The following is a 27,434-nucleotide window of genomic DNA, read 5'->3' as shown; positions in this document are numbered from 1 at the left end:
TGACAAATATATTTCTGTCTAGATTACTAACTTTTAGATCATGGAATACTTTCCAGTCTTTTGAATTTGGTCAGTTTCTAAGCTTGATCTCTGATACTTTTCTAAAGAATTTATGGGCTGGATTCAGACTTAGTGTGCTTGAGTAGGCCCATTGAAATTGATGGGAGTTAATCTAGACAGGACTAATATATATCCCCTTGATGGCAGTGGGTTTCTCCACTATGCATAACTAGGTCTGGAGTCCACCTTATAACTGAGGCTGCTGGGTCAGCACAGCAGCATAATCTGTTTTTTAATGATGTAGAGCCATTTAGTGCTTGAGACACTTTCCATTCTGAGCTAAAAATAAAAATTGGTAGGCAATCATAGGAAACATTTGGTTACTTATCAGAGAGGATAAGTTGCAGTGTATAGGAGAATAATTACATTATCATCCAATCGAGTAACCATAATCCACAGGAAAAGCAAAGTGCACCGGTTATGGAACTTACTGAGTGCTTTGGTTCTTTGAGGCAGCCTCATCTTGTAGTGCCTATTGGAGCCAAAGATAAACACCCATCCCCCCTCCAGAAAATATGAAACCAATATGGATTTTGGAGTTTTAGTAGGCTAGCAAAGGTATTTACCTAATATGGATTATGTAGGAAAGTGTATCCTTTCTACTTCCCCCACAAAAGCCCCCAGACCTGCAGTTTGGCAGGAAAAACCAATTCTGGAAGGGCTACTGTGCCTCCAAATTTCAACTGCTTCTGCCAAAAGGAAAAAAAGATTATACCTGTTTTTAGATACCCCCAAAAAACTGAATGGGGAACACAGAGCTGCTTTTTATACAGAATGGCTCAGAAGTCAAATCACAGTTCAAAGCAGACAGTTGTTGTTGTTTAGTCATTTAGTCGTGTCCGACTCTTCGTGACCCCATGGACCAGAGCACGCCAGGCACTCCTGTCTTCCACTGCCTCCCGCAGTTTGGTCAAACTCATGCTGGTAGCTTCGAGAACACTGTCCAACCATCTCGTCCTCTGTCGTCCCTTTCTCCTTGTGCCCTCCATCTTTCCCAACATCAGGGTCTTTTCCAGGGAGTCTTCTCTTCTCATGAGGTGGCCAAAGTATTGGAGCCTCAGCTTCACGATCTGTCCTTCCAGTGAGCACTCAGGGCTGATTTCCTTCAGAATGGATAGGTTTGTTCTTCTTGCAGTCCATGGGACTCTCAAGAGTCTCCTCCAACACCAAAAGCAGACAGAACGACTCAGTAACAAATTGAAATTTTTCAAAAGCACCTATACAGACAAAAGCATGAATCATGGGGTCGTTGCATACCCCTATAAAATTATTTATTTTTATTTAACAAAATGTATATACTGCTTGGCTGTAAAAATAATAAGCTCTAAGCCTATTTCGTAGGAGGCTTTGGCTTTATGTTTGCTAGGAAGGTTTAGTGAGCTTGATTGGTTATAATGAGGGAGAAAATGGCTTTGTGTGGAACACTAGAATGGCATCAGTGATGGTGTGGCCTTTCCTCTCATCTTCAATAAAAATCTAATGTGAAATACAACTAAGTGTGCCCTAGAGACAAAGACTGTTTTGTCTTCACTGCCTACTCATTTGTATTTTCTGTTCGTTATTACCTTCCGTGAAAATGGTTTCGGGATTTGATTATGTTCCCTTTGTTAATCTGTTAATTCTGTTCTCTCACTCATTTCCTTATGTGTTTAGGTGGTCCATTCTGTGTAAGCCATGGTATGTTTTTTCCTTTTGTTTTATTTTACCTAGTGCGTAGCACATTAACAATGGCGAGGAGGTTCATTGTCTTGAATTATTGCCGCCATTCGAATAGTCTGTGATTCAGTGCATGTAGCCATGCGTTTGGGGAGGATCTGTTATGTGAAACAGTCACCAACATGGATGACCATAAACCTGGATTGCTTAAAAAGGGCTATTAGGCAAATTCAAGGAGGAAAGGCTATTGATTGCTACTAGCCATGATGGCTGTGCTCTGCTTCCACAATCAGAGGCAGCAATGCTTCTGAAATACCAGTTGCTTAAAAACACAGGCAAGGAGAACGCTGCTTGTGGGCTTCCCATAGGCCTCTGGTTGGCTACTATAAGAACAGCCACTGACCTGATCTAGCAGGATCTTCTTTTGTTCTTACATTCTTAAATCCTGAAGCTGTTGCCAAGGAGTACAGGGTTCATGCCCCTTTAATAATTATGTAGAAGATGGCTTTTCTTCTTTTTTGGTGATCACTCATAACAATGAGTATGTAAGTAACTGTGGAGGCCAATTCTGGATCCACATCCTTCCACAGTGGGGACATTGGTTTCCGGATGGGAGTTGATCATAGTGTGGATTTGCCAAGCGTGCCTTCCTCTTAGCATGTTTCTCCCTTGCCTCCTGAGTTTGAGTGTCTTCAAAGCCCATTACACCTTTGGTAAAGGCTGTTATGCAACTGGAGCACTCACAGGCAAGTGTTTCCCAATTGTTGGTGTTTATACTACTTTTTTTAAAAAAAATGCCTTGATACAGTCTTTATATCTCTTTTGTTGATCACCAGCATTACGTTTTCCATTTTTAAGTTCGGAATAGAGTAGAATAGCTTTGGGAGACGATAATCTGGCATCTGTACAACATGACCAGTCCAATGAAGCTGATGTTGAAGAATCATTTCTTCAACACTGGTGATCTTTGCTTCTTCTGAATATGGCATTTCAGCACTGGCAGCATATGTAGGATCCCTGCCACTCTACCTACTAATATCTCACAGATGAACTGAGGAGTTCTGTGTTTTCTCACAAGCTTTACATGCTCACGTCAAATACAAGTTGCTCATCTGGGAGACAACTCTTTATTGATCACACAACTACAAAACAGGGTTCATTTGTGATGGTTAGATTCGTAAGCAATGGTAACAGAAGTGGTGACTGCTATGTTGGCTTCTGTGAAAGGCAAAGACCAATCAAACTGTTTCAAATGATTTATTTTATTGGACTGTTTTAATAGGGTACAACTGTGCCTGCATTTAAAACGTTAATCAAGATGATTGTGCAAAATATTGTTCAACATTTTTTTTTTTTTTTTGGTAGAGGCATCTTGCAAATCTCCCTCAACACAACATGCTGTTCTCATGGGAAAAGTCATAGATTATGGAAATGCCTTTCTCAGGGTGGTTTCAATATATAATTTCACTTCCATGTTCTCAAAATAAGGAAAGTGGTTTTGACTAAATATTAAAATACACACAAACATATCCATGCAATGCTAGAGGTGTGAGAATAGAGCCAAAGTTCTGTTTTTGCTTTGCTCTTTAATAAAAAGGGAGAGAAGAGGAATTAGGTAGGCAAATTTCACCATGTGTTACGTTTGTTTGTTTAAGGTGGATTAGGAAAGCACTCCTATGCTTGAGCAGTACGGTGCAGGAGATCATAGTTCTAAAAGATTAGGTAAATAATGTTTAGATAAAAATTTAAAAGGTACACAAAATGGCATGGATATGAGAGAAGTTGTTATATTTATTTGTTAAATTTGTGTACCACCATTCGTCCATAGATCTCAGGGCAGTTCACAGCATAAAAACACAAGATAAAAATATAAAATACATAATAATAACAAAAGCAACCCCACCCCCTCCCACAAACACATTTAAAAGTATATAGGATGCTAGTCAACCAAAGGCCTGGTTGAAGAGGAATGTTTTTGCCTGGTGCCTAAGTTGTTGTCCATTTTTAGGAATGATCCATTTCACATTGTTAGGAATGAGGTGAAACTTGTGTTCACAATAGTAATGGGAGTGCTAGCTGTAGGTGTGATTCCCCAGGAACAACACTTTATAATTTAAACGCTAGGAAAAAGATCTTCTTGCAATGGACGTGTTGCCTTGGGTAAATCCTCTAGGTTGCCAGAAATATCTGAGTAATTGCCACACTTTTAAGGAGGGCTCAAAAATTAATTGGAATTGGAACATAAGGAAAGCAGGCTAACAATGGTACAGGCTCAGCACAAGCACAGGGTCGAGCAAGGCAAGAGATGCAGAACTGAACAGAAGCAACCATGATGTCCCAACTGTTGTCATGCCCCTCTTGCCAAGCTTTTAAAGATGAGGTGGGATGATCTCACTTATGAGACTCTTACCTTATTAGACTGCTTTATATGGAAACACATGCTCCACCTGGACTGGGGCGTCTGATCCCACCTACGAAGGTGATGCCTGGTTCTTGGTGAAAACACTGTGTCTGACTGCAGCTCTGCCACCACTTCATCCACCTCAGATGGTCAAAGCCCTCTCCACTCCTTAATGAATCCCCATGCTGTGCAGGAGTGGTGATGTAGAGAGTTGGCAGATCTTGTCCTCCCTTTCTGATATCTAGAGTCTCAAAGGGAAAACTTCCATCCTTGGGTACCAGCTTTCAAGCCTCTTCTTCGTTTCTTCTCCATTCTCCTCCTGCTGCTGCTGCTGCTCCTCCTCTTCTATCTCGAGCTGCCAAACCATTCAAGATCCCGATGGATCCATGAAAATTAGAAACTATGAAGAATTTGTAGGGGTTTTTTTTGAGGGATAAGAGAATATTAACTACCTTTTGATGTTTGCTGTCGGATTCCTTTTGGGAGGGAGGGCAGGATTCAAATTAAATAAATCAATATGCCCTTGTGTAAGAATTAAACATTTTAACACAATCTCTTACACATGTGCCATACAACAATGTCTTGAAGGTAAAAGAATGCTTGGTCCATGAATGGAGTTTGCAAATGTGAGATGGCCCACTGTGCTTAATATTGATGCACAAAGGACCTAACAGAGCTCCCAAAATCCCTGGGCAAAATGTTTCAACTAAATAACACCCCAAATTAATTAGGTAGTAGCTGATCAAGCAATTACGGAACATATCCTGTTTTCACAGCAGAATGGAAGGAAAAATGGCTGTCATGGGTAGAGGCAAAGCCCAGCTCAATTAAGAATCTGATGTGCTGTCTATTAAAGGAAATGGAAGACTAGCTTCACGTATTACCAGGAATGCAGGAGCCGAATTCAAAATAGAGCCTTGGGTAAACATGAGGCTAAAAGGCCTCTAAATTACTTGATCCATACTGAAATATCTATGGAATCAACTTCCATCAAGGAAAGAAAAACCCTTGTGGGTCACAGTGTGAATGACATGTGCAAATTAAATTACTATTCCCTCTCTGAAAGTAAAGGCATTGGGAAGAGTTCTGGCCTTCAACTTCTGCTTGATGAGCTCCTGTTCTGTGAAAGTCTTCTGGAAGGAAGGAAGCTATTATTACTCTGTCCCTAAACTCTTAATGACTGACTGTTTGTAACAATTAGATGAAAGTGTGAGGTCATGCAAGGGAAAATGGTTGTCTCACATAAGTGATAGCTAAATAGTTGCTGGTGGCTAGCAACCTGACTCATATGCTGATCCAGTTGGAACAGATGAACCAAAATAGGCTAGGTAATCTGCATTAAAATATTCCAGACCCTTTCTTGGAAAAGTCAACTTTATAATGATTTACCTGTCTCAGTGCTTGTTTGTTGAGATCTGTACCAGTTAAATAGGTTATTGTTAAGTGTACCAATTAGCTAGGTAGCCAAGTTGTGCATGACCTAGAAGCCCAAGAATTTTGACCCAGCATCCTCTGTGATGTGGCAGAGGAGGGCAAAATGTGAAGTTGTGCATCAAATTTTACTGCTGACAATTCTAGAAGCCCCAAGGTAGCATCTGGGCTGTCATGAAATTGCTGGTAGGTAGATGTGACGTGTGAAATACCGTATACAGGCATGACCCAATAGTGTAGCTGTTGACAGATTCTGTTTTCTGGTGGATGGAAGGTGCAGAGAAGCTGGCTAGAAAGGACATGCAGTGGCAGTTGCTGATGATTACAATTGGAACTGCTGTCAATAATTCCATAGAAGTTTAGACAGTGCCCAGAACCCCCAGCACTTTGACATAGCTTGTGAGAGGATTTAGAGATAGCCAGTTGTCGTAATATCTTATGAACAGGGAAGACTAAAGAGCTTCTTTAGAAACTACAACCTCTTTTGAGGAGATCCTGCCAAATATGGGGAAGTGGGAGGGGCAGCAAGGCAGCAGAAGGCAGGAGAGCAGGCTAGGAGCTCATAAACTTTCTTTCTTGATGCTTTAGGTCAGAAACCAGCAGCTTTACTGCAAGCCCTGTAAAGTGTAGCAGGAAATGATGCATGGAGCATGTTATTTGTTATCAAAGAGTGGCATCACCCCTCGCTCCTTGACTGTAAATGACTTTCTCCATTAGGTCCTGCATGGAGTCATGGGGTTATATCTGTAGCCAACATGAAATGTCTCACACAAGGAATATTTCCATGTTAATCTCCCCACCCCCCTGCTTGAATAGTTGCTCCATCTCTGATAGCAAACATGTTGGGAAGAGCAAGGGTACGCTTGCAGGCTATTGGTTCACAAATTAAAGCAAGCACTGTCTCAACTGAGGAATAACTCATATCAAAAAAGTTTAGATTGCTAAATTACCATGCCTTCAAAATTGTGCATCCCTGAAGGAAAGTCAGCACAATATGACTTTGATGCTTTATTTTATTTTGCATAGAGTGCAGCTTCTGTGGTTGCTGGAGACTCAGATGCAGATGCCTCACAGATTGCTGCAAATAAAGGAAATTGGACAGGCAGCTTTGCTGCTGAATGCTACAAAATGAGCAGTGAACTGTTGGTCCTTCAATTGGATATCATATGTCAAGGTCCAGTGAGTTCTGGGGGATGATGGACAAACCTGCCACCACTATTTGAGACACAGATTGTAGTAATTTTCAACCAAACATAATGGTGTGTGGTGTCTGTTTTTCTTCCCAGTAAGCATTTATCCATGTGCTCTGCATTTTCCCTGGCTGCTGGTGCTTCCTTGTCTAAAAAAGCCCATGCCTCATGTCCTCCTCCTGGGCTTTGATTGAAACCTGGACACCCAGGAAGGCTGCAGAGTGCTGATGATTTGTAGAATGAAAGAAGCTATAGTCACAAACAGTCCATGGCCCCTTGAAAAGTAACATTTTCATTTTCAAATGCAAATTCCTATCTAATTACTTGATGTGAAATTGTTGAGAGGGCATGCAGGATAGGGCACAGCACTAGTTCTATGTGAACACCATTTTTATTCACCCAGGACTTTTAGACTCTTGAGCATGTATGCATAATCCACTTTAAATCTGAGGTTAAGGATAACCCAGAACGAAGTGGTTTGGAGGGTTTTCTGGATTCCATCCAGGCTGTACCAAAAGGGCATGAGAACAGGAGCTATCTTTTTGAGATGTGACACTGATGAGGGCACATTAATTCACATGACCTGATCCTGCCCAGTAATGCAACCCTTATGCAGAAGTATGCAGATACTGAAACAGGATTGTCTTTATCCTTGAAACAAAATTGGGGAGTTTAACATTTGGGGATGTTACCATGTCAAAGCATGCTTCATCAACTAGAAACATGAAAAGGCACCATTGCTCCTAAACTTGACTGTTGGATTTGAGGACATTTCTGTCCTTACACTCAGGGAGAAAGCAATTTATGATTGCAAGATGAAGCCATACACCACCTACTTTTCACTTGCTGGGATGCAGAGGTGCAGTCTTGCACCCAGTACTGAGGGGCCCCAGTATTGCACACGCTGCTCACCTGTGACGTCATGTACACACCATGTGTTGCACACCCATCATCAAATTTCTTTTTAAGGAGGTGGTAACATAATGCTCAGCCTTGGTTTTGCAAACCTTAAAGTTGCCTCTTCCTCTTCTAAACCAACTTGCCCTTCTCAGCTCACCTAAACCAGTGCCAAGCATCTGTTCATTGTGTAACCATCCAGAGATCCTCTCTCTTTGTGTGTGTTTAAATCTAGATCTGTTCTGCTCAAATGGTGCTTTGTCACTGACTTCATTGGGATATCGATCCTGTTCAAAATCTGGTTCCACTTATTTTAAAGTGTATGGCTTTATATATCTACTGAGGGAAGTGGAACTTTGCTATTGCTCTTCACTAATGGCTGCACTTGCAGAATTCCTTCTCCATTTTGAAGCTGAAAGCAGAAGACAAAACAGTCTCGGCTTCGTTTGCTAGGTGGAAGCCATTTGGATGAAGTTCAATTATTTATCTTGCCATTACAGTGGTTGTTTGGGCCAAAACAATGTGTTCTCTGGCCAATGTACAAAAGCCTCCCTTGCTTTGTAAATTCCCTTTAAGGGCAAAGCATATTTACCGTATTTCTCTGTTGGAGAGGCAGGTCAGAGTTGGAGCTATGTTGTCTTCCATTAGGGCTATTTGCAACAACAGCATTCTTCATCTTTATACAATTTGAACCAAATCTCTCTCTCTCTCTCTCTCTCTCTCTCTCTCTCTCTCTCTGTGTGTGTGTGTGTGTGTGTGTGAGAGAGAGAGAGAGAGAGAGAGAGAGAGATTTGCATGGCAAAGGTATTTTAGGGGCAAGGAAATCTTAGAATGCTTTCCTGAGATAAAGTGTTGCAGATAATGTCCAATGTCCTTTCCAGCTACTGAAAAAAGAATCTCTACTTTCAGTGAAGTCAGCAGGGCTTGAGGGATCCTGTGTTAACTCCCGAGTCTGTCAGGGACATTTTGCCTTGGCAGTTCTTTTCAGAGTGTCATGCGAGAAGTTTTCAGAACGCCGCCAGTGTTGGTGGTACGAGAGAAAACAAGGACAAATACCAACTTTGTTAATGTTGTGGTTCTTCCTTGGTAGTCACTGGGAATGTCTGCATAGCTTGGCAAAGACCTTTTGCTTTCTTTTCCATTCTTTATTGCCAGACGCCATTGCCTTTCAGTACTTCACTCAGTGGGAGTACAGTGAATCCACTCTTCTGCAAGTCTTCAGAGCAAGCAAGCAAGTCCTCCAGACTACAGTTCCAATCATCTCCAACCAGTGGTTATGCTGTGTGAGGGTGAAAGGTGTTTTATGTCCTGCTCCTGGTGATACACAGGCAGAGAGGCTGAGGGTTGGCCAGGGCCTGTACCAGAACCACAATCCAATTTCCAATACCGGGACAGCACTAGAAGCAGAGTCTATGCCATTACTTCTTATAAGGAAGCAAATAGCTGCCATTCACATTCTTGTGGGGAAACTAAAATACTGTGTGTAGGGAAAACATATTGGGTGATTTGGCCACCAGAGAGAGGGATATACTGAAGGGAGCAATATTCCTCTTGAAAGCACTTCCAGTATTTGGAAGAATGGCCATTATTGCCCCATCTGCACAGTACACTTAAAGCAGTATCATGCCACTTTAAATAGTCATGGCTTCCGCCAAAGTTTTCTGGCAACTGTACTTTGTTAAGGATGCTGATAATTATTAGGATACCCCCTCCATTCTGCTCATGGAGCTACAATTCTCAGAGTATTTTAACAATCCCTCTTCCCAGGGAACTGGAAATTATACCTCCACGAGGGGAATTGGGGTCTCCTAGCAACTCTCAGCACCCTTAACAACACTTTTCAGGATTCTGTGGGGGAAACTGTAACCGGTTAAAGTGGTATCCCAGTGCTTTAAATGTATAGTGAGGATGGAGCCTATGTTTCCAAGGTGGGAGGTGGGAAGGAAGCAATGCAGAGAATTTCTGCACACAAACATGCCAGTCCCAAATGCTTCTGCCTGATGGAGGAAGTTGTCCCTTGCCTTCCAACTCAGGGTCTGGAGGCTGTGGTTAGTTTGGGTCATCAGCAATGGTGCGGTTAGGTACCGGTAATTTAGTGATGTGGACTTAATGGTCGTATGGAGATGGGGAGAGGGCTCCTCAGATATTAATGTATATTGCTTCAAAATGTGGAAAGCTAGTTCTGCTGCTTTGGGGGGCCTTTCCTGATGATTTTGCTGAGTGAGCCCCAATGGTCCATCTCTGTCCACACCACTGGGCATCAGGTCCAGATTTGGAAGAAATAGGACTGCCCTTTGCTGTGTCCATGTTAGTGGCTGCTTGGCCATGTAAGAGTGGGAGAAGAACTTTTCACCCATTTCTTTTTGCCTTTCCATTAACCAATGAGGCCGCTGCCATTGCAAGGGATGGCTAGAGGGGTACTGTAAGTACAGATTTTCTGCTTAGTTACTGGAAAGAGACTGTGTGGTTGATAGTGATGGAGTTGGGTAAGGAAGGACAGTAACTTTCCGTTCCTCCAACAGCCACCCGCAAAACGTGACTGGCCTTTAGAGAGTTCCTTAATGAAGATAATTTCTGTAAGATCAAACCAGAACTGCAATCAACATTTTTGTTGGTCCCAAAAATAGAAGCTTCCATAATTCAGCACAACCCTTTTAGAGGTCTAGCTGTAGTGCCAAAACAAGATTTGATACCTTGGTATTGCAAACAATCAGGTTACTACAATCAGCAACAATTTGCTACATGATGAAGAGCTGTGGGAAATTTTTTTTGTAATCAACCAGCAAGATCTCTTGTATGGCGAACGGGTGAGCATATTCAGCTTGTTTTCCACATGTAGCGTTGTACCTGAGTGTTTTTGGATTAGGTATTGGGGGGGGGTGTTGCTTCTCTGTTTCCATGGATGACCACGCAGGGTTGTGCTTAGCCTCTGCTAGAATCCAGCCGCCTCCGCTGCTGCTGCTGCTGCTGCAGCTCCCTGGAATGAATTACCAGCCCAAATCAGGCAGGTGTCTGGTGTGATGATGTTTAGGCAACTACTGAAGACATTTTTGTTTTGTAAGGCACTGCCTGAGGTGTAACCTAGTCATTCAATCAATTCAATACCTGATGAAATAATGTTGAATTTTCAAGAAACCTTTTGGTTTAATATGCTGTGTGAAGGGCTTTCCTTGTTTACCCGAGCTCCAGGAAATTTCCCGGAAATTGCAGCTGTCAAGGGCTGTGCCCTTAATGAGTGTATTATTTAGGCAATATTTAAATGGTATGGTATCCTATCCTGTGATTAGCTCCACCTTCACCACTGCTATGGAACTGGATTTGGAGTTCGTGCCAGAGTGGTGGACCCAAGTTCCAGATTTGTCTGTTCACTGAAAAAAAACTCATGGAGTCTGTTCAACTGAGGCCACCATTGCACATTACAAATAACTAACTGGTGACCCGTACCATCCACGTAAAATGATAAGAGTTGGATGGGATTTCAAAGGTCATCTAGGTCAACCCCCTGCCACAGGTAAAGTATTGTAAAGCATCTTCTTGTAGCAAATTAAGCGAGAGAATGGACATGACGGAGACCAATGTTTCACTGGTGCCAGCACAATGTTGAACATGAATATATTGCAATGTCAGGCAGACATTTTTCACTCCAGATTCAGAGCATCATTGTGGCAAACATTTCGTGTGTCAGGGCCCAGCTCAACGATATGTACACCATGAACAAAAATTAGCTTCAAACATGTGCAGAGTGGAATTTCCTCTAAAATGAGTCACCATTAACACTTTCTAGATTAGGTTTTCAGATCAGGTTCTCAGAGCATCAACATTTTTTAAAAAAACGACAAATTGAAAGAGCAGTCATACAACTGAAGAATAGAAACCCAAATCTGTTTCGTTTCTCATACCTTGTCCTAGAATTCATTCCTTCCAAAGTTCCATAGCCCTTTTCAAAATTTCGTTTCTCCTTTCCTACTGAAGTTGATTTTGTGATGGCAATCTGGATTACAGTGAGAGGTTAGGAAGAGAAATACTAAAATACATGCAATTGTTCAGCATTCTTTATATACATCGTTTTAGCTAATTACTTAAAATGTAAGACTTTTTACTAAGCAGCCAGTGACCCAAACTAACATTGCTAACTTTTGAGATTATATTGCTTTTCTCTCTCTCCTGAGGCTTGGGAGCATCACTGGACATTCCTGCCAGTTGCTAGAGCAGGTGTGGGAAACCTTTGGTTTTCCAGAAGTTATTAAACTGCAACTCCTCTCAGCCCCAACAAGCATGGCCAATAGCCAAGGGTGATGGTAATTGTAGTTCATCAATGTCTGGAGGGCAAAAGTCCAATGCTCTTGTGTTTTTGTTCATTTGTTTTCCTTCTTGGCTTGTGTGAGTGGCAATTGGGATCTAGGTCTTGGGTTAAGTCTAGATTTAACTAAAATAAAAAGCTTGCTTACCACCTATCCATCCCTTCCTCCCTGCAATCCCTATCTAACCTATTTCAGCTGCTTAGGAAGAGAGAGAGAGAGAGAGAGAGAGAGAGAGAGAGAGAGAGAGAGTATATATATATTAAACAAATGAGCAATGAATGGGTCTATCGCCATTTAAAACTCATTTGTTACTTTACTTTGCCATTCCTAAATCACCTTTTCAGATAAATGATCCTCCCAAAGCAGTTTAAATGGGTTCTACTTGGATAGGGATCTGCTAGATTGTGTAGTTGCTGGTGTTGCTTTCAAGGGTGACTGTAAGCATCAGAAATAAAGGAAGGCAGCTCTTATTAACTAGAGTTTGGAAACAGGAAAAGAAAATTGATAGAAACAGGCCCCTAGTAAGTCAGTTGAATTGGTATTGGAAAGGGAAGGAGATATTGCAAATTACTTGGCTGCAGGGGCGTAGTGTGGAGAGGGCCAGGGGGGCAGTAGTCCCAGATGCATGATTTTGAGGGGGTATGAACCAGGTGCCCCCATGCAGTGATTTCTGTCCTGTCTGCCCCTGGGGGTCTCTGGGCCACAGAGCCTAGCCTGGCCTTGCCGCTGTGTCCCCGGCCCCCCTCTCTGAATGGCTGCCTGGCCAACGTTGGTATGTGACTGCCATACTCCATGCCCTGTGCCTGTGCAGCAGGTTTTGTTCACCCTCCATGCCCAGTCCCTGGTCCCACCTGGTGTGCACACAGACACGGGGGGTCCTGGGCACCAACAAAGGATGCAACACCACTGCTTGGCTGGAGAGCTGCATTGCAAAATTCAGAAATGTGTGAAATTCAAAGGATGCTTGCGATTCAGTTCACACGTGGTTTTGGAAAGTATGAATTAAGTCCATTCACCTTCAAATGCCATCTGATTTTCTTCCCAAACCCTCATTGACACCCTCCATGCAGTTTCCACCTCCTAGTCATGGAAGATTTGAGCTTCTTCTAGAAAATGTCTCCATCTTCCTAGGGAAGCCTTGCTTGCTTGCCCCTTACCGAAGTTGAAATTGCTAATTGGGTGGAGCAATGGTGTGAGTTTGGGGTAACCAGGTTTCTTCTAATCAGAGTTTCTTAACTAAAACAGGATTTTCTTATGAGTGGGTCTGCAAAGGGAAATATTGTGCCTAAGGCGTCATCCCCACTAAGATTTTATTTGCGGTTCACTGAAGCACCATCTTTTTTATAGCTCACAGGAAGTAATGAGTTATAACTGAGGGCGCTGGGGCTTTTTTTTAAAATGCAGCTTCTGTGAATGCAGTAAATGCTCATACTATACTTCCCCTTCAGACAGTACAGCTAAGTTTCTTCTCTTCTCTGAAGCTGGTGTAGCCAAAAGGTTAAAGGAATATGCTGCCAGGACTCCTACTGACACCATGAGTTTTAGAGGGAAAGTATTTAAAAGGGAGGCCAGTGAACTCTGGAGGAGAAAAAGGACGATTAGGCGAGTAAATCAAGGAGAAATCCACAGGTTGAGCTGCGTATGTATTATATATATATATATATATATATATCTTTCCTCTTCTTTTATCTAGTTCTTTTCTTATGCAAGTTCCCCATTCTACGGATAGGGGAGAGAGCGGAATTTGAGCTAGTTAATATCTGTGTACAAAGCCAATAGACACGATAAAGTTGGAGGCTGCATTTCTCGTCAAAGAGCATATCATGACTCTAAGCCTGTCTGAATGTTATAGAACAAAATTAGCTTGAATCTAGTTTTTCATCTTATCTTGGGTTTAGAATTACTCATTTTCCTGTTTCTTCAAGGAAAAAGAAAGAGGGAACTAATAATCTAGATTGGTCTGGCTTTAGACAATATGGGGAAAATTATTAGTATTATTATTATTTCAGATTGTTGCCTTGCTTGTGTTTATGACATGGAAATGCTAATCTGTCAAAGGAGATAAATGTTGCATTACAAGAGTACAGTTTTAATCTTGGTAATTGGCCAAGCAGACTGATTTTCACAATGTTACATCTTCCACCTGGATACACAATAGATTTAAAGCACCATTCCTTTCTGATATACATCCTTTGAAAACTGAGGCCTTTGGAAAGTGCTGCTCCTTTATCCCCTGTTGTGTGCGTTCATCATGCTTGTTTTTAATTCAAGACCTGGCACAGAATTTTGCATCTTTAAGGTGTTTCTGCTTTCACGGTTTCTTTGCAAAAGGAAGATCCAATTACTTAAACCTGTCAAGAGAAGCTTCAGAAAGAGGAGGCATTTGGTAATAGTCTCTAGGTCAAACCAGAAAAGATTTTGATGATTGGGGATTAGATCTCCCCTCTTTGTCATTTTTGTTTAAAAAAGCAGCCACAGAGACAGCCCCTCCCCAGTTTGGTTGGCATGATGACACTGGCAATAGTTAACCCTTTCCCCGTGCAATTTTCCTGATGCAAATCTCCCTCCAGCTGCTCTTTCTATCATTAGAGAAGCATAGTTTCCCCTAATGGGAAAGGAGATAAATGCTGAGGCAATGACAGGGTGGTGGTGGCATTAAACCCTCTCTTAAAGTGCTGTGGCAGGTTCAGGAGGGATGAACAAGATAGTGTCAGAATTGATTAATGTTTGGGAAATGGTTAGGGGGAAAGGCTTATACCCCTCTCTGCAAATGCTGTGTTATCTATGTGCAAGAAATTAAAGAGACAGTATGTTCACTTGAAGAATACATGTTTTTCTCATGTCCAGCCCCAGGAATCCCATGTTTAATCTTTGGCTTCTTCCATCAAAGAGACTGGATGACAGATGATGGAGAAAATATCTGCCTGAGATTCTTGAGAGCCACTGTCGCTCAGAGTAGATAATTGCAAGGTAGATGGGCATCATAAGCAGATCTGGTATGGCAGTTTCCCCTGTCCCTATGCTAAATCTCCTTTGACCTTTCAGACATGCAAGGAGGGTGGGGGGCAATTGTGGCCAGGAATTGAGACAGATCATTTCCCCTCTCCCGTGATTAGTATTCTATCTGCTCATTCTGAAAAGAATTTTGAATCTTTGACAAGATACATATTGTTTTCTGGTCTCATAATACGGTGAGCCTTGGTTCAGGACTTGGGTTTCTATACAGAATATTAAGATTTTTTTTGGAGCTGATGACCTACTGCCCTGCTTCTAAATGTCTCTTCGTTTTCATCAGGAAGATTTGAAAAATACGTAAATAGTGGTGTATGTTTTCGTCAACCTTATTTGATCAGTCTTATTTTGTCGATCTTATCAGGTCAGCATATGATTTGGGACATCTCATCTACCTCATTCTTATTGTGGAAATATCTCACTGCCAATTAACTAGCATTCTGGATCAATCTAATTTAATGCAGCAAAATGGAACTCATTTGTAGCTTCTAGTTTAATGTTGCAAATAGTGGTTTTTGGAGAGTTTTTGGAAGAAACAGGGCACCCTGGTCTAGCAGGGAAGGTATCTGTGTGGAAGATGACTAACAAACATACAGGTGTGTGGCCTTGTTTCCATCAGAATACTTATCAATCCCCATTGAATTGGCTGGGTGGGTATCTTAATTCAGAATGTGTGTTTCCTTCCAGAGCTGCTAGTTTGAAAGTACATATACAGCATTCATTTATTTCCCAAAAATGCATATGCTACCAAACTTGGGGGGGGGGGCGGGAATAACCTGGCAGTCAACAGCATGAAATCACTAATATAAATATATTCACAAAACAAGTTAAAAATACATAAATCAGAAGATCAGATTAATACATCAGTATGACTGGATCACCTCTCAGTGAGTGAACACTGGGTTACACAGGGGTAGGACTGCACCAAGAATAATATTTTGTATGTGGGGTATGTGTGTGTATGTGTGTGTGAAAGCCACATCCTGATTTAAAAACAAAATATTGGAGCACTAAAATAAAATTGTTGCTTTTAATAACATTGGTGGTTCTGATTTCATATGCAACATGAGCTGAGCTGTTGTAAACTGTGGCTGCTTAAAACAGGAAGGCACTACTCCCTGCATCTTTGAGTTTGGATTAAAGTAAGTTGCAGTCACCTGGGACGCGGGTGGCGCTGTGGGTAAAAGCCTCAGCGCCTAGGGCTTGCCGATCGAAAGGTCGGCGGTTCGAATCCCCGCGGCGGGGTGCGCTCCCGTTGCTTGGTCCCAGCGCCTGCCAACCTAGCAGTTCGAAAGCACCCCCGGGTGCAAGTAGATAAATAGGGACCGCTTACTGGCGGGAAGGTAAACGGCGTTTCCGTGTGCTGCGCTGGCTCGCCAGATGCAGCTTTGTCACGCTGGCCACGTGACCCGGAAGTGTCTCCGGACAGCGCTGGCCCCTGGCCTCTTAAGTGAGATGGGCGCACAACCCCAGAGTCTGTCAAGACTGGCCCGTACGGGCAGGGGTACCTTTACCTTTACCTTTAAGTTGCAGTCACTGTGGCCTGCTGTCCTGTTCAGGCATTTCTCAGTGGCTTGTTTTGCCTTCAGAAAAGTGCTTGAAACATGGATTCCCTTGACTTCACTTCTGCAGTTCATAACCTATGCCTTCCCACCCAATATTTCACAACTGGAGCACACTAAATACTTGTCCCAAAGGCATTTCTGCTGTCAGTATACAGTTGAGTCTTCCATCCTCCCCAGAACAGCTGCAGTTTTCCTCATTGTATTCTGTAAGGCCAGGATGCACTGACCAGCCACAGTGAAGGTGACTATGACTTCTACCATACAATGCATACATAATTCAGAATCGTTCCCTAGTTTTGTTGAAATCAGCTTTATAATATGACTGTGTCATAACGTCTAATAAATCATCCCTCATTCATTTCTGCCACTTTGTGGCGAACTGTTACTGGCTTCTTTTTTCGTTAACAGTAATGAAAACTGTTGATTTGAGGCAAGGGTCACCAATCTTTTAAGGCTAAGAAGATGGCATGGGTGCCAGTGGTTGCTGTGGTGGGCCAGGTGTGGAATAACCCAAATTGCTGCTGCAACTGGAAGTGCATAAAAAGAGACAGAATCACAGAATGGTCCAGGTATGCTGCCCCATCAACCCAGTAGCCCCCACCCATCAATGGGGGGGAAAGGCACTCAAATTGGCTACTGCCATGTTTGCTTATAGAGAGAAGCTCTTTGCAGCTCTCCTGTGTTCAGAATAGATTGCAGGATGAGTATCCTGGCATCTAATGTTTAAGGGGGCGTGTTCACTGTAAGCCAGTGATGGCCAAATTTGGCCGTCTAGCTGTTTTGGGAGTACAACTCCCATCATCCCTAGCTAACAGGACCAGTGGTCAGGGATGATGGGAATTGTAGTCCCAAAACAGCTGGAGGGCCAAGTTTGGCCATCACTGCTGTAAACAGATGTTAGTGATGCTGGCATTAAATTATGAACTGGTTGCAACTTGCAACTACAACTATTTTTCTTTATTGTAGTATGCATCTGAATCTATTTGCACTTGGAACTCCCTCCCCACTTTTTAAAACTTTTGCTGTGAAATGTTCCTATCACTTCCACTTATTTTTGTGTGATGTGACAATTGCATATTCAGTTTAGCTCTACCACCCCTGCAGCTTCCCTACAGTCTTCTATCAAATTCAGGTTGTCAGAAATAATTCTAAGTTTCAGGAAGCATTCATATGATCTCAAAATTCACCAGGCAGTTTTAGAGCAATCTTATCCGTGAGCTCTTACAGAATATTCACTGTGCCAGGACACAGGATTATAATAGGTAGCCACAATTCTGTGATTCTATGAATCCTTTGATGACCTCTTAGGCTGCAGTCCTGGGCTCATTTATCTGGGACGAGATCCCTTTGAATTCAAAGGGGCTGAGCAGAAATGTAGAGAACTGTGATGTTAATAGAAATGAATGAAATTTATATTTGAATAACCTGAAGTAGAAGTTATTAAGTACCTTTGCTGCTGCTCTGATAAAAAAAAAATGGAGTGGCTTTAAAGTTTGTTTTTTAAAGCTAGATCATCTGATCACAGATTTTCCACATGGGGTGTTTCTCAGCCCAATCAACATACCTTACCTTCTTGAGTTGCTTAACATGCCTCATGGACAGCCCTATTTTCATTGGAGAAATGTTGGAATGGCCAAAGCTCAGTGGTAGAGCAACTATTCTGCATGCATAAAATTCCATGTTCAATCTCTGGCATCTCCAGGAAGCACTGGGAAAGGCTGCTGCCTGAGAACTGGAGAATCACTGTCAGTTGTTGTAGACAAGATTGGGCTAGATCAGGAGTAGGGAACCTCCAGTCTGCAGGTGAAACCTGGGACACCAGACCTCCTCATTTTGCTTGTAAGACTGTTTTCCTTGAGCTGCAGCATCACATGTGGGGCAGGTAGAGAACAGATATGGGGCAGGTAGAGACATGTCTGCATAAAGCAGGATTGAAAAACTCATTGGCTGAAGTGTGCAAAGTTCAGTCCTTCTTGGTTCAGGCACACCAAATGGTTTTCCCGGGACATGGCTGGTGTATCTGAACCTTACAAAATCAGCTGATGTACGGGGAACTCAATGCTGCTTGGGCAGTATCCACCTTTCCCATAGTAGATCAACTTTGACAGGTGGGCAAGATGACAAAGTATCAATATGGTGTCAAATATTGACAGGTGGATGGCCCCGTCAAAGTTGATCTGCTGGGGGTGAGAGAAAAAGGGGTGGGGCAAAAAAGTTCCCCACCCTTGGGCTAGATGGACCTATGGCCTGATGTGGTATAATGCAGCTTCCTATGGTCTTTGGAAACTCATATGACAAAAAACTCATGGCAGATGAAAGCGTATTTGGTTCTGAAATGCTGAAATACCGTATTTTTCGCTCTATAACACGCACCTGACCATAACACGCACATAATTTTTAGAGGAGGAAAACAAGAAAAAAAAAATCTGAATGAAACAGTGGATGTATCATTTTTGTGCTTCATGCTGTGGCCACAGACATGTGATTTGACGATGAGTTTGGGGTAGCCCAATGCAAAAATCCTGAGAATCCATGTGGATCTGTGCTTTGTAACCACGTTTTTGCACCATTGCAGCCCCAGGCAACAGTGGGTGCGTGCTTTTTTTGGTGCAGGTGGTAGCCATGGACATGCTATGTGATCTGATGGTGAATTTGGGGTGACTCAATGCAAAGATCCTGAGGATCCATGTGGATCCATATTTTGTAACCACCTTCAGTATTTTCTCAATGTTCCAGCATTATGGTTCAAAGCCTGCCAAATCCTTGTGGTATTTGGCCCATAAAGCACAGTAGGGTGAAAAGAAGGAGCTTTCTCCACTCTGTGCCTCCATGTTAGGGTACCTCTGTGTTAGAACTGCCATATTTTCACTTCTTGGTGACAAGCTAAATTTTAAGGATGTGATCTAGCCATAGTCTACGCCACCACAAAGGGCCTAGAACGGAAATGAAAATATATTCAGCTGTGCTCCAGTTTTAAAGGGCCTCCTTTAAAGGTCCAGCAAGTGGGCCCATACTACTGCTCAAAGGTCCTGTTCTCCACCCCCACCCAACCATAGCCTAAATGCCTCATGGACCACAGAGAAGCAAACTGAAACAACCAAAGGTCATAGAGACTAAACATGTTCATTGGCACAAGCTTTTGTGGTCTAGAGTCCACTTCATTAGATATTCGTCAGAACACCAGAATGCGCCTGTTGAAGTGGATTTTAGCCCACAAACATTTATGCTGCAATAAAGAGTGTTGGTCATTAAGGTACTCTTTTGTTGCTTTTGCTGCAACAGACTAGCCTGGATACAGCACTGGAAAAAGCAAACTGAGTGGCTAAATGTCTCCATAGGAAGCCACGCTTAACTAAGCAGCAGGCTTTTTCCTCTCGAACGGGCCATTTATGGAGGGTTTGTTTTGTATTGTACAGCTGGCTGTTTGGCTGATCTTGAAAATGCTGAGTAGATCAAGTTTATTGCATTTATGGGTGGGGGTTTAAGTGACTTGTCTTCCAGCTACCTCATCATGATTTTGCTAGAAGCTTCTTGCGAAATAAGGCTCTATGCAGTAAAATACACCTTGTTTCTGTTTTACTTTCTCTCAGGGATTTCTGTCAGTCTCTTCTTTTTTATTGGGCGCATGGGCAGACAGAAGCATGAGTGTTACCTGCAGGGTCATAGTGTGTCAGATTGACTGTGTTCTTCCGTCCTGCGCCCCGTTAACTTCACATGTGAGACTTATTTCTGAGTCATGCTTTAAAAAACCTATGCTCTCTCTAAATACAAGGGCACCAGAATATGAGAAAAGCTTGGCCGTGTCAGAGGAAAGGTCCATCTAGCCCAGTTTCCTGCTTCCCACACTGTCCAACCCTATTTTTCTGGGAATCCCAGAACCAGGGCATAAAGACAATAACCCTACCTAGCTGTTGCTCCCCTACAACTGTTATGAGGGGTACCCTCCTTCTGATTATGGATCATTATACAATGCAGCAGTAGTAGCCCTTGAAAGACCTACCCTCTGTGAATTTGTCTAATGTCTTTTAAAGCCACCTAAGCTACTGGCCATCATTACATCTTGTGGCAACAAATTCCATCGTGACTTTTCATCACATAATTAGTCACAACAGCTGCCTCCCTCCAACCAGCTGTTCTCCTTTTTCCTACATCTTGCATGGACAAGTTCTACCACACAACGTCCATTCTGCATTTGTAAGGAGTTGCGCATTCTGTGCGGCGGCAGCTACACTCTGCAACTCCCTGCCCATTGACATTAGGTGGGTGCCTTTGCTGCACTGTTTTTGACATCTGCTAAAAATATTTTTATTTGGGCAAGCTTACCCAAATTTGTAAAGCTTTAGGGATTAAAGGTGGGTCCCTGACCTGACCTATGACCTGTTTCAGAAAACTCCATTTATAACTGTGATTTCCCCCCGTTCCTTTCCCTTGGTTATCACCTTATGAAAATGTCAACTTTTGGATGGTTTCTGGATCAACCAGTCTCCTGCCACATCTCAGTATCCTGCTCCCCAGCAGTCCCACGTAGGAAGCTTTGAGGACTGTGGCCAACAAGGCAATTTGCCCTTCTGTGGCTACCACACAGGGAATAGAACATAATAGTTACAATGCAGCATGAGGTTTAACACGGATTGTGCTCACTGGAGCTTTTCTGTTAGATTCCTATTCAGCAGTTGTGGGCTTCCAAGACAGGCTTTTCATTTAGGTGTTAAAAAGCAGTTCAGAGGTTCTGCAGAAAACCTGTAGGATAGTAATGTGATAGGGAAAGCTCACCATGCAAAATGTGCCCCCAAGCACTCAAAGGTTATAGTCAACTTGCATTGCATCTGAATGTGCTGTTTTGCCCCCAGTGCTCCAAAGAAGAGCTCTCTGAGACTGGTCAAATTTTGGGACCTCAGGCAAGCTATGGATGTACTGTGTCTACTTCTATGAAATCAATTATGAGGATATTTTTAGTCATCGTTGCTGGAAGAGCCACAGCACTGTGACTGGAACATACAATGAGAAGTTGTAGGAGGTGGGACTTGATTTAATCATTAACAAGCTACATAACATTGAAGCCAGTGCATATATAACAGCTGTGAATTGTAGGGGGAATTCTCTTTGGTTCTGGCACTAGCTCACACCCAGGTGCGTGTTAACGATAGCTTGTCTATTGAGAATGAATATGGAAGGCTCCATTTTGCAGTCTAGTGAATAAATAGTCTGTAGAAATTGGGTGTAATAGTAGGAGCTTGCTGGTGAGTGCCTCTTTTTATAGTCACATCATCTGCATTTTGCTAACGTAATTCATTACTCATTTAAGCTAGCAAATATCAAAACAGCACTATCAAAATCCAATCCTGCATCATTCAGCCTTGGCACAGAGATTGCCTAATTGGTTCATTTCCAGGAGAGCCAGACAAGTTAAATTCAGGCGAGACAATCCTGAGACTGTTGGAGCTTTAAATTAGAATAAGCTCCATTACAAATCTCCCAGCATACATTGCTAGAAAGAAATGCACTAATTCAAATGCTGTAAGACTTTCCTGACTGCTTTTTATCCCAAGGATCTTGCTGCGGAGATAAAATGGTAGCAAAAATTATCAGGATTTTCCATCTCAAACACAGAGAAAACCTCTCAAAATGCAAGGAGAAGGGAAGTGAATTGCAGAGCTTTGTTTGCCAAATCACAACCAATTTTCCTCAAAGAATGAAATCAGCACTACTTAGACTGCATATCCTGAACTTTAGAACTCTGGATTATTTAGGGTCCTGCAACTGGGAGCATAGGGAGGAGTTCAGATATCGATCCCCCACTTCATTTCTGAAACAAAATTCAGGGGTTCCCAAACAGTGGCCTGTAAGTTTCATTCTGGTGGTCTGTGGTGTCTGGTTGTCTGTGGTGTCTGTGGATTTGTGGTTGTAGATGAGAGACAGCCCATCATGTTGATTTTAATTGCATTTTTAATTGCTTCTTTTATTTCTTATGTTGTATTTTATTGTACTACAGTTTGAATTCTATGGAATCACAATTGCTACAATAGGCAGAAAAATCATTAAGTGAGCCCACCAAGACCTGCAGCAATTTTCAAGTGGTCCATGAAGTGGGTGGGGGCGAGTCTGGGAATCACTGGCCCCGTTCTCCCCACCACCGCCCCATCCATATGTTGAGAAAGAGAAATTGCATTATGTAGGGCTTCCATGCAATTGGTCATCAACATCATGAATTCAGCTCCCTCTTTCTCTGAAGTACATGAACAAGCACCACATCACACAGCAGCCATCTTGAAACTATTTGTGAGCTTTGTGCTATCAAATTGTCCTTTAAAGGTAGTTGGACTAAGTGTGCAAAGCTATTCTCCACTTGCCTTGTGTTATAGTGCCATTTTTGCCAATCTTCTGCCAAACCAGGATATTTTATTTACCTGGAAAGATTTATATACCACTTACTCCCCTCCCTCCAAAAAAAATAATAATCAAAGTGGTTCACATAATAGTATGAAATATTCTTGGATAGGATTGCATCACTTAATACTAAAAATCACATTGGTTTAAAATGAATGAATCTATTTTCCTTAACTGTCCATTACTACAGTTCTGGTAAAATAATGCTTCGTAACAATATACTTATCTAAAGGAAGTAATATACTATGCAGCATTGGAATGGCTCTACAAGATCCAGTTTAGAACTGTCCAGTACATGACTCTGGGGTTTTTGGGAAGCATAGCTAAATTAACACATGGGAAGTCTAACAATTGCCTCATTTCACAAGTTGTGATGGTGGTGGCACCAGTGTAATACCAGGGGGGTAGAATGTTTTTGCACTGGCAATAGGGACACAGAACTCAAGGGTAAGAAAAACAAATGGAAAACATAGACAAGATTCAGACAAAATGTGCTGTAGTAGTAAGAAATGTGAACCTCATAAACATGGAGTAACTTCAGTAAAACCAGTTTCTCTTTGCTGCATAAGCTAATACAATGACCATCCAAAATCAAGATTTCTGTACAGTTTGCACTTTCCCTGCTTGGCTTTCTATCCCGTTGCTTTCAAGTTTGTAATATAATACTGGCAACTTTTCTTTACTAATGCTCTTTGAGACAGCAACATCACACCCAGAACACCCGCAGTAACCTTGATCTTAGAACTTCTTAGAAGTCAGCTAAAAAGCTAGGGACCATTCTAGTGTAACTGAATTGGTAGGATTTCACTATCTCCTTTATCAGATATCTTATTTGAATACTGTATTTTGAATAAGACTTGTGTACTCACATCACATTACCTCTGTAAACTTAAGATAAATATTTGAAGTGCCTCAAAAGTCTTCTCTCTGTGTTTTTTGTTGTTCAAAGAATTTAGGTGCCTGAATATCACTCTGTTCAGTCCTATAAAAACAAACTGTAGAGTGGATGTTTTGCTTGCTCGATAGACTTCTGTTTGTACAATGAAACTTCCCCCTCCTGCTGCAGCCTCCATCCCCATGCACCCCCCAAATCTGCTCCAGGGGTTGAGGTGGAAGAGAGGATGGGGAAGCTCTGTTAACACAAATGCAGTTTCAGTTGCAGGCAAGTGGGATCATCTTTAAGGATGGTCCTGGTTGCCAGCAGACCCCCAGGCCAGTTCCTCCCCCCCTGGCGTGGCCGAAGTAATGCCGGCATGCCAGGGTGGCACCATGCTCACCCTGGCTTCTTGGCCAATCGCTTTTGTGTGGGGTGATATAAAATGGCAGCATGACACGTGTCAGGCACCTGCTTCGCACTGCCAAACACCCACCCACCCTTTATTTTAGATGTCCTCTGGCCTTGCTTTGGACTTTGGTTGGTCATCTGTCTTGGGTCGGGGGCCAGGTAGGAATTTTTCCATTTGGCAGATTGGCACTGGTCACTTGGCTTTCGCCTACCTCTTAGCAATTGTCACAACTTTGTAAGGTTTGGAGGTTAGGCATTGGCTCATTGATTTGTGGGGGAGGGGAGGTCAGCTTTGGCTCCCAGTATGTTTCCGAGCACAATTCAAAGTGTTGGTGCTGACCTTTAAAGCCCTAAACGGCCTCGGTCCAGTATACCTGAAGGAGCGTCTCCACCCCCATCGTTCTACCTGGACACTGAGGTCCAGCTCCGAGGGCCTTCTGGTGGTTCCCTCACTGCGAGAAGCCAAGTTACAGGGAACCAGCAGAGGGCCTTCTCAGTAGTGGCGCCCTCCCTGTGGAACGCCCTCCCACCAGATGTCAAAGAGAACAACAACTACCAGACTTTTAGAAGACATCTGAAGGCAGCCCTGTTTAGGGAAGCTTTTAATGTTTGATGTATCACAGTATTTTAATATTCTTTTGGAAACCGCCCAGAGTGGCTGGGGAAACCCAGCCAGATGGGTGGGGTATAAATACTAAATTTATTATTATTATTATTATTATTATTATTATTATTATTATTATTATTATATCGCCTGCCCCTCCATTGACCAAGGGTATTCCGTGAAAGGAATCCAGGGCCTGGATCCTGTCTAAAGTCCACGTGAGGGGCTAGGGCCATGCCAGGCCTCTGGGGACACGAGGAGAGCTACAGGTGGGTTCCCCCGATGTAGCTTCCTCTTTGGGTGGTTTACCCTTACTGACTTCCTGCAAAGGGGGCAGGAGTCCGATATAGTCCTTTGCCAATGCCTAAGCCAATACCACTCACATTTCTGTAATCAATAAAGTTGTGGCCTAAAATTTTGCCCAACAACCTTAAACCAAATTTCTGTGTCAGTGTGAATTTTATTCCAACGAGGGGCTGCTTTGGGGGCCTTGCCATGCAATTGTTTTTTTTAGATGAGACAAATACTTCACCCAGTGATTTCTGTGTGGTAGATCTGCATATATTATGGTTTGTCAAATATTTTCCCCGACTGTGGTTCCACATTGACTCATCACCTAGAGGACCACACATTTTGGCTGACCTAGGTAGCTAAGCCAAGCTGTATGGTTACCAGGCCCCCATGCCTTTCCTTCAGTCCAACTGTGTTCAGAACCAAGGCCTTAGTTGCTGACCTATTTGTGTGCCCCTTCAACAGGTCATAACAATCCCTTGTTCTCCTTTTCACATCCAAAAGTTTGCAACCAAACAGTCAAGCCCAAGCTGGAGAGGGTGTGGGGATCTTCTGCATTCATGTGCCCAGCCATCCCTAGTGCAACATAGCAATGGGCATGATCACCACCACCCAGCTGACATGGACAGCAAAATCCTAGCTATGTATACTCAAAAGTAAACTCTGCCGAATTCAATGGGTTTTCCTTCCAGGTGAAGGAGAGTTAGAACTGTAGCCATAATCTTACATTTCAAACTCATTTATTATTATTATTATTATTATTATTATTATTATTATTATTATTTAATTTGTATACTGCCCTTTATCCTTAGATCTCAGAGCAGTTCACAACATAAAAATACAAGATAGAAAAGACAAAATACATAATAAAAACAAGAATAACCCCTCCCCTACACACATTTTATTATTACATGAAGATTTACTTTTTATTTGACTGCTTCTCCTGAGCACTTTTTTTTTAAAGGCTAATATTGCACTTCGGCAATAACAATGCTTTCACGGTGGCTTATGAAGATATAGTCCAGCTTCTGACTGGCAATGGAATGGGGCTGCCTGAAAAATACTTTATCCTGACAAAGAGATCAGGATAAATGCCAAGTTAAATAGAGCAATAGTACTTTTTATTTCTATTTCTAGTAAGCCACATGAATTTAAAATGTGTCAAGCATAAAAGAGTAATGTGGCCGGGGGGAGGGAATAAGTGTGCAGCTCAGGGAAACATCTGAAATTACAACAGGCTGTTCTGCAGCAAATTTACTGAGAATATTGCCCGTGAGCTGTGATAAGGCATTATGTATGTATTTTCTTATTTTAAAGGACAAGTTCCTGAGCTAAATGTGTTGATGTGTGTAGGATGTGTAGGATGATTTGATATTATTTCCACATGCTATAATTATCCACCACCCCTCCTTGAGCAAGCTAACTATCAGGGATTAATCAGGCTAATAATGAACATTTTGACCAGCCGATGATGCTTTTGTCTCGGTTTGTGCTTTTTCTCAGCACATCTTGTTGTGCATGAAAACAGCAGGTCTCATATTGTGTATATATTGTTTATATATTAGAAACTGAGGCTCCGGAGAAGATGTCAGCTCAGCTTAATGTTGTTCTTGTGTCTTGTTTCTGTTTCATCAGCAGGAGAAACCCAAACTTCTAGAACCTTTGGATTATGAAACTGTCATTGGGGAGATTGAGAAGACTGTTGAAAACGACGGTCTCAAAGAACTCATCTTGTTCCCAGATGATGATTTTTCGGTAAGCGACAAATGAAGCCAGAGCTCACCCAGCACCATTTCCCCTCTAGAACTCATGGCTAAGCTGGACCAGTTCCTATGGCAGAAGAGAGCAATGTAGCTCTACATCAGAAAACTTTTAAACCCTATGAGAAATATACATGGATATTAGGGCATGTCCATCGTTCTGCTTGTCCTGTTTCTAGAAAGCATAGGGCTAAGTATTTTTCCACTTGACTTGTGATTTCTAGGCATGGGTCCAAGCAGTTTCCCCCTCGTCCAGCTTCTTTCCTAGCAAAAACCTGTTCTTTAGCTTTAAAGCCAAATGTAGTTACCAAATGCACCCTTCATCTCTCACAGCAACTTCGCTGGTAAGTTGGGTGTTGCCACTTGAACACTTTCACACATCAATGTCCAAGACTCTCCCCCAGGGCTTCCCCAAGGGAAGGGGATACTGAGCAGCGTAGCTCATTGGGATCGCCTCTGGAAGAGTAAGCACTGGTGTAGAACTGCCCCCACCAGACTTCCCTGCTGGTTAGACCCTCCAGGAGCCTTGGCCCACATCACTGTCAAACAATCCTCAGCCTTCCAGCCAGCTTTGGCACATTTGCCAGGATGATC

The 27,434-nt window shown here is 42.5% G+C and overlaps 1 protein-coding gene across 15 annotated transcripts in view; it reads left to right on the top strand.

Annotated features, from left to right (window-relative positions):
* Positions 1–27,434, top strand: part of DOCK10 (dedicator of cytokinesis 10) — a 179,114-nt gene that overhangs the window by 50,508 nt on the left and 101,172 nt on the right. For 12 of the 15 annotated variants that reach the window (XM_053390053.1, XM_053390058.1, XM_053390055.1 and 9 more), the window contains one exon: positions 26,716–26,835. In XM_053390053.1, the coding sequence (XP_053246028.1) occupies positions 26,716–26,835 (120 nt within the window). Of the gene's footprint in view, positions 1–13,415; positions 13,576–26,715; positions 26,836–27,434 lie in introns of those variants that run through there. The other 3 variants (XM_053390059.1, XM_053390056.1, XM_053390048.1) reach the window with 2 other exon arrangements.

Source organism: Podarcis raffonei, chromosome 5 (assembly GCF_027172205.1).
Source record: "Podarcis raffonei isolate rPodRaf1 chromosome 5, rPodRaf1.pri, whole genome shotgun sequence".
NCBI lineage: Eukaryota > Metazoa > Chordata > Lepidosauria > Squamata > Lacertidae > Podarcis > Podarcis raffonei.
The sequence above is the reverse complement of the archived record's forward strand: the minus strand, read 5'-3'. Positions and strand labels throughout refer to the sequence as shown.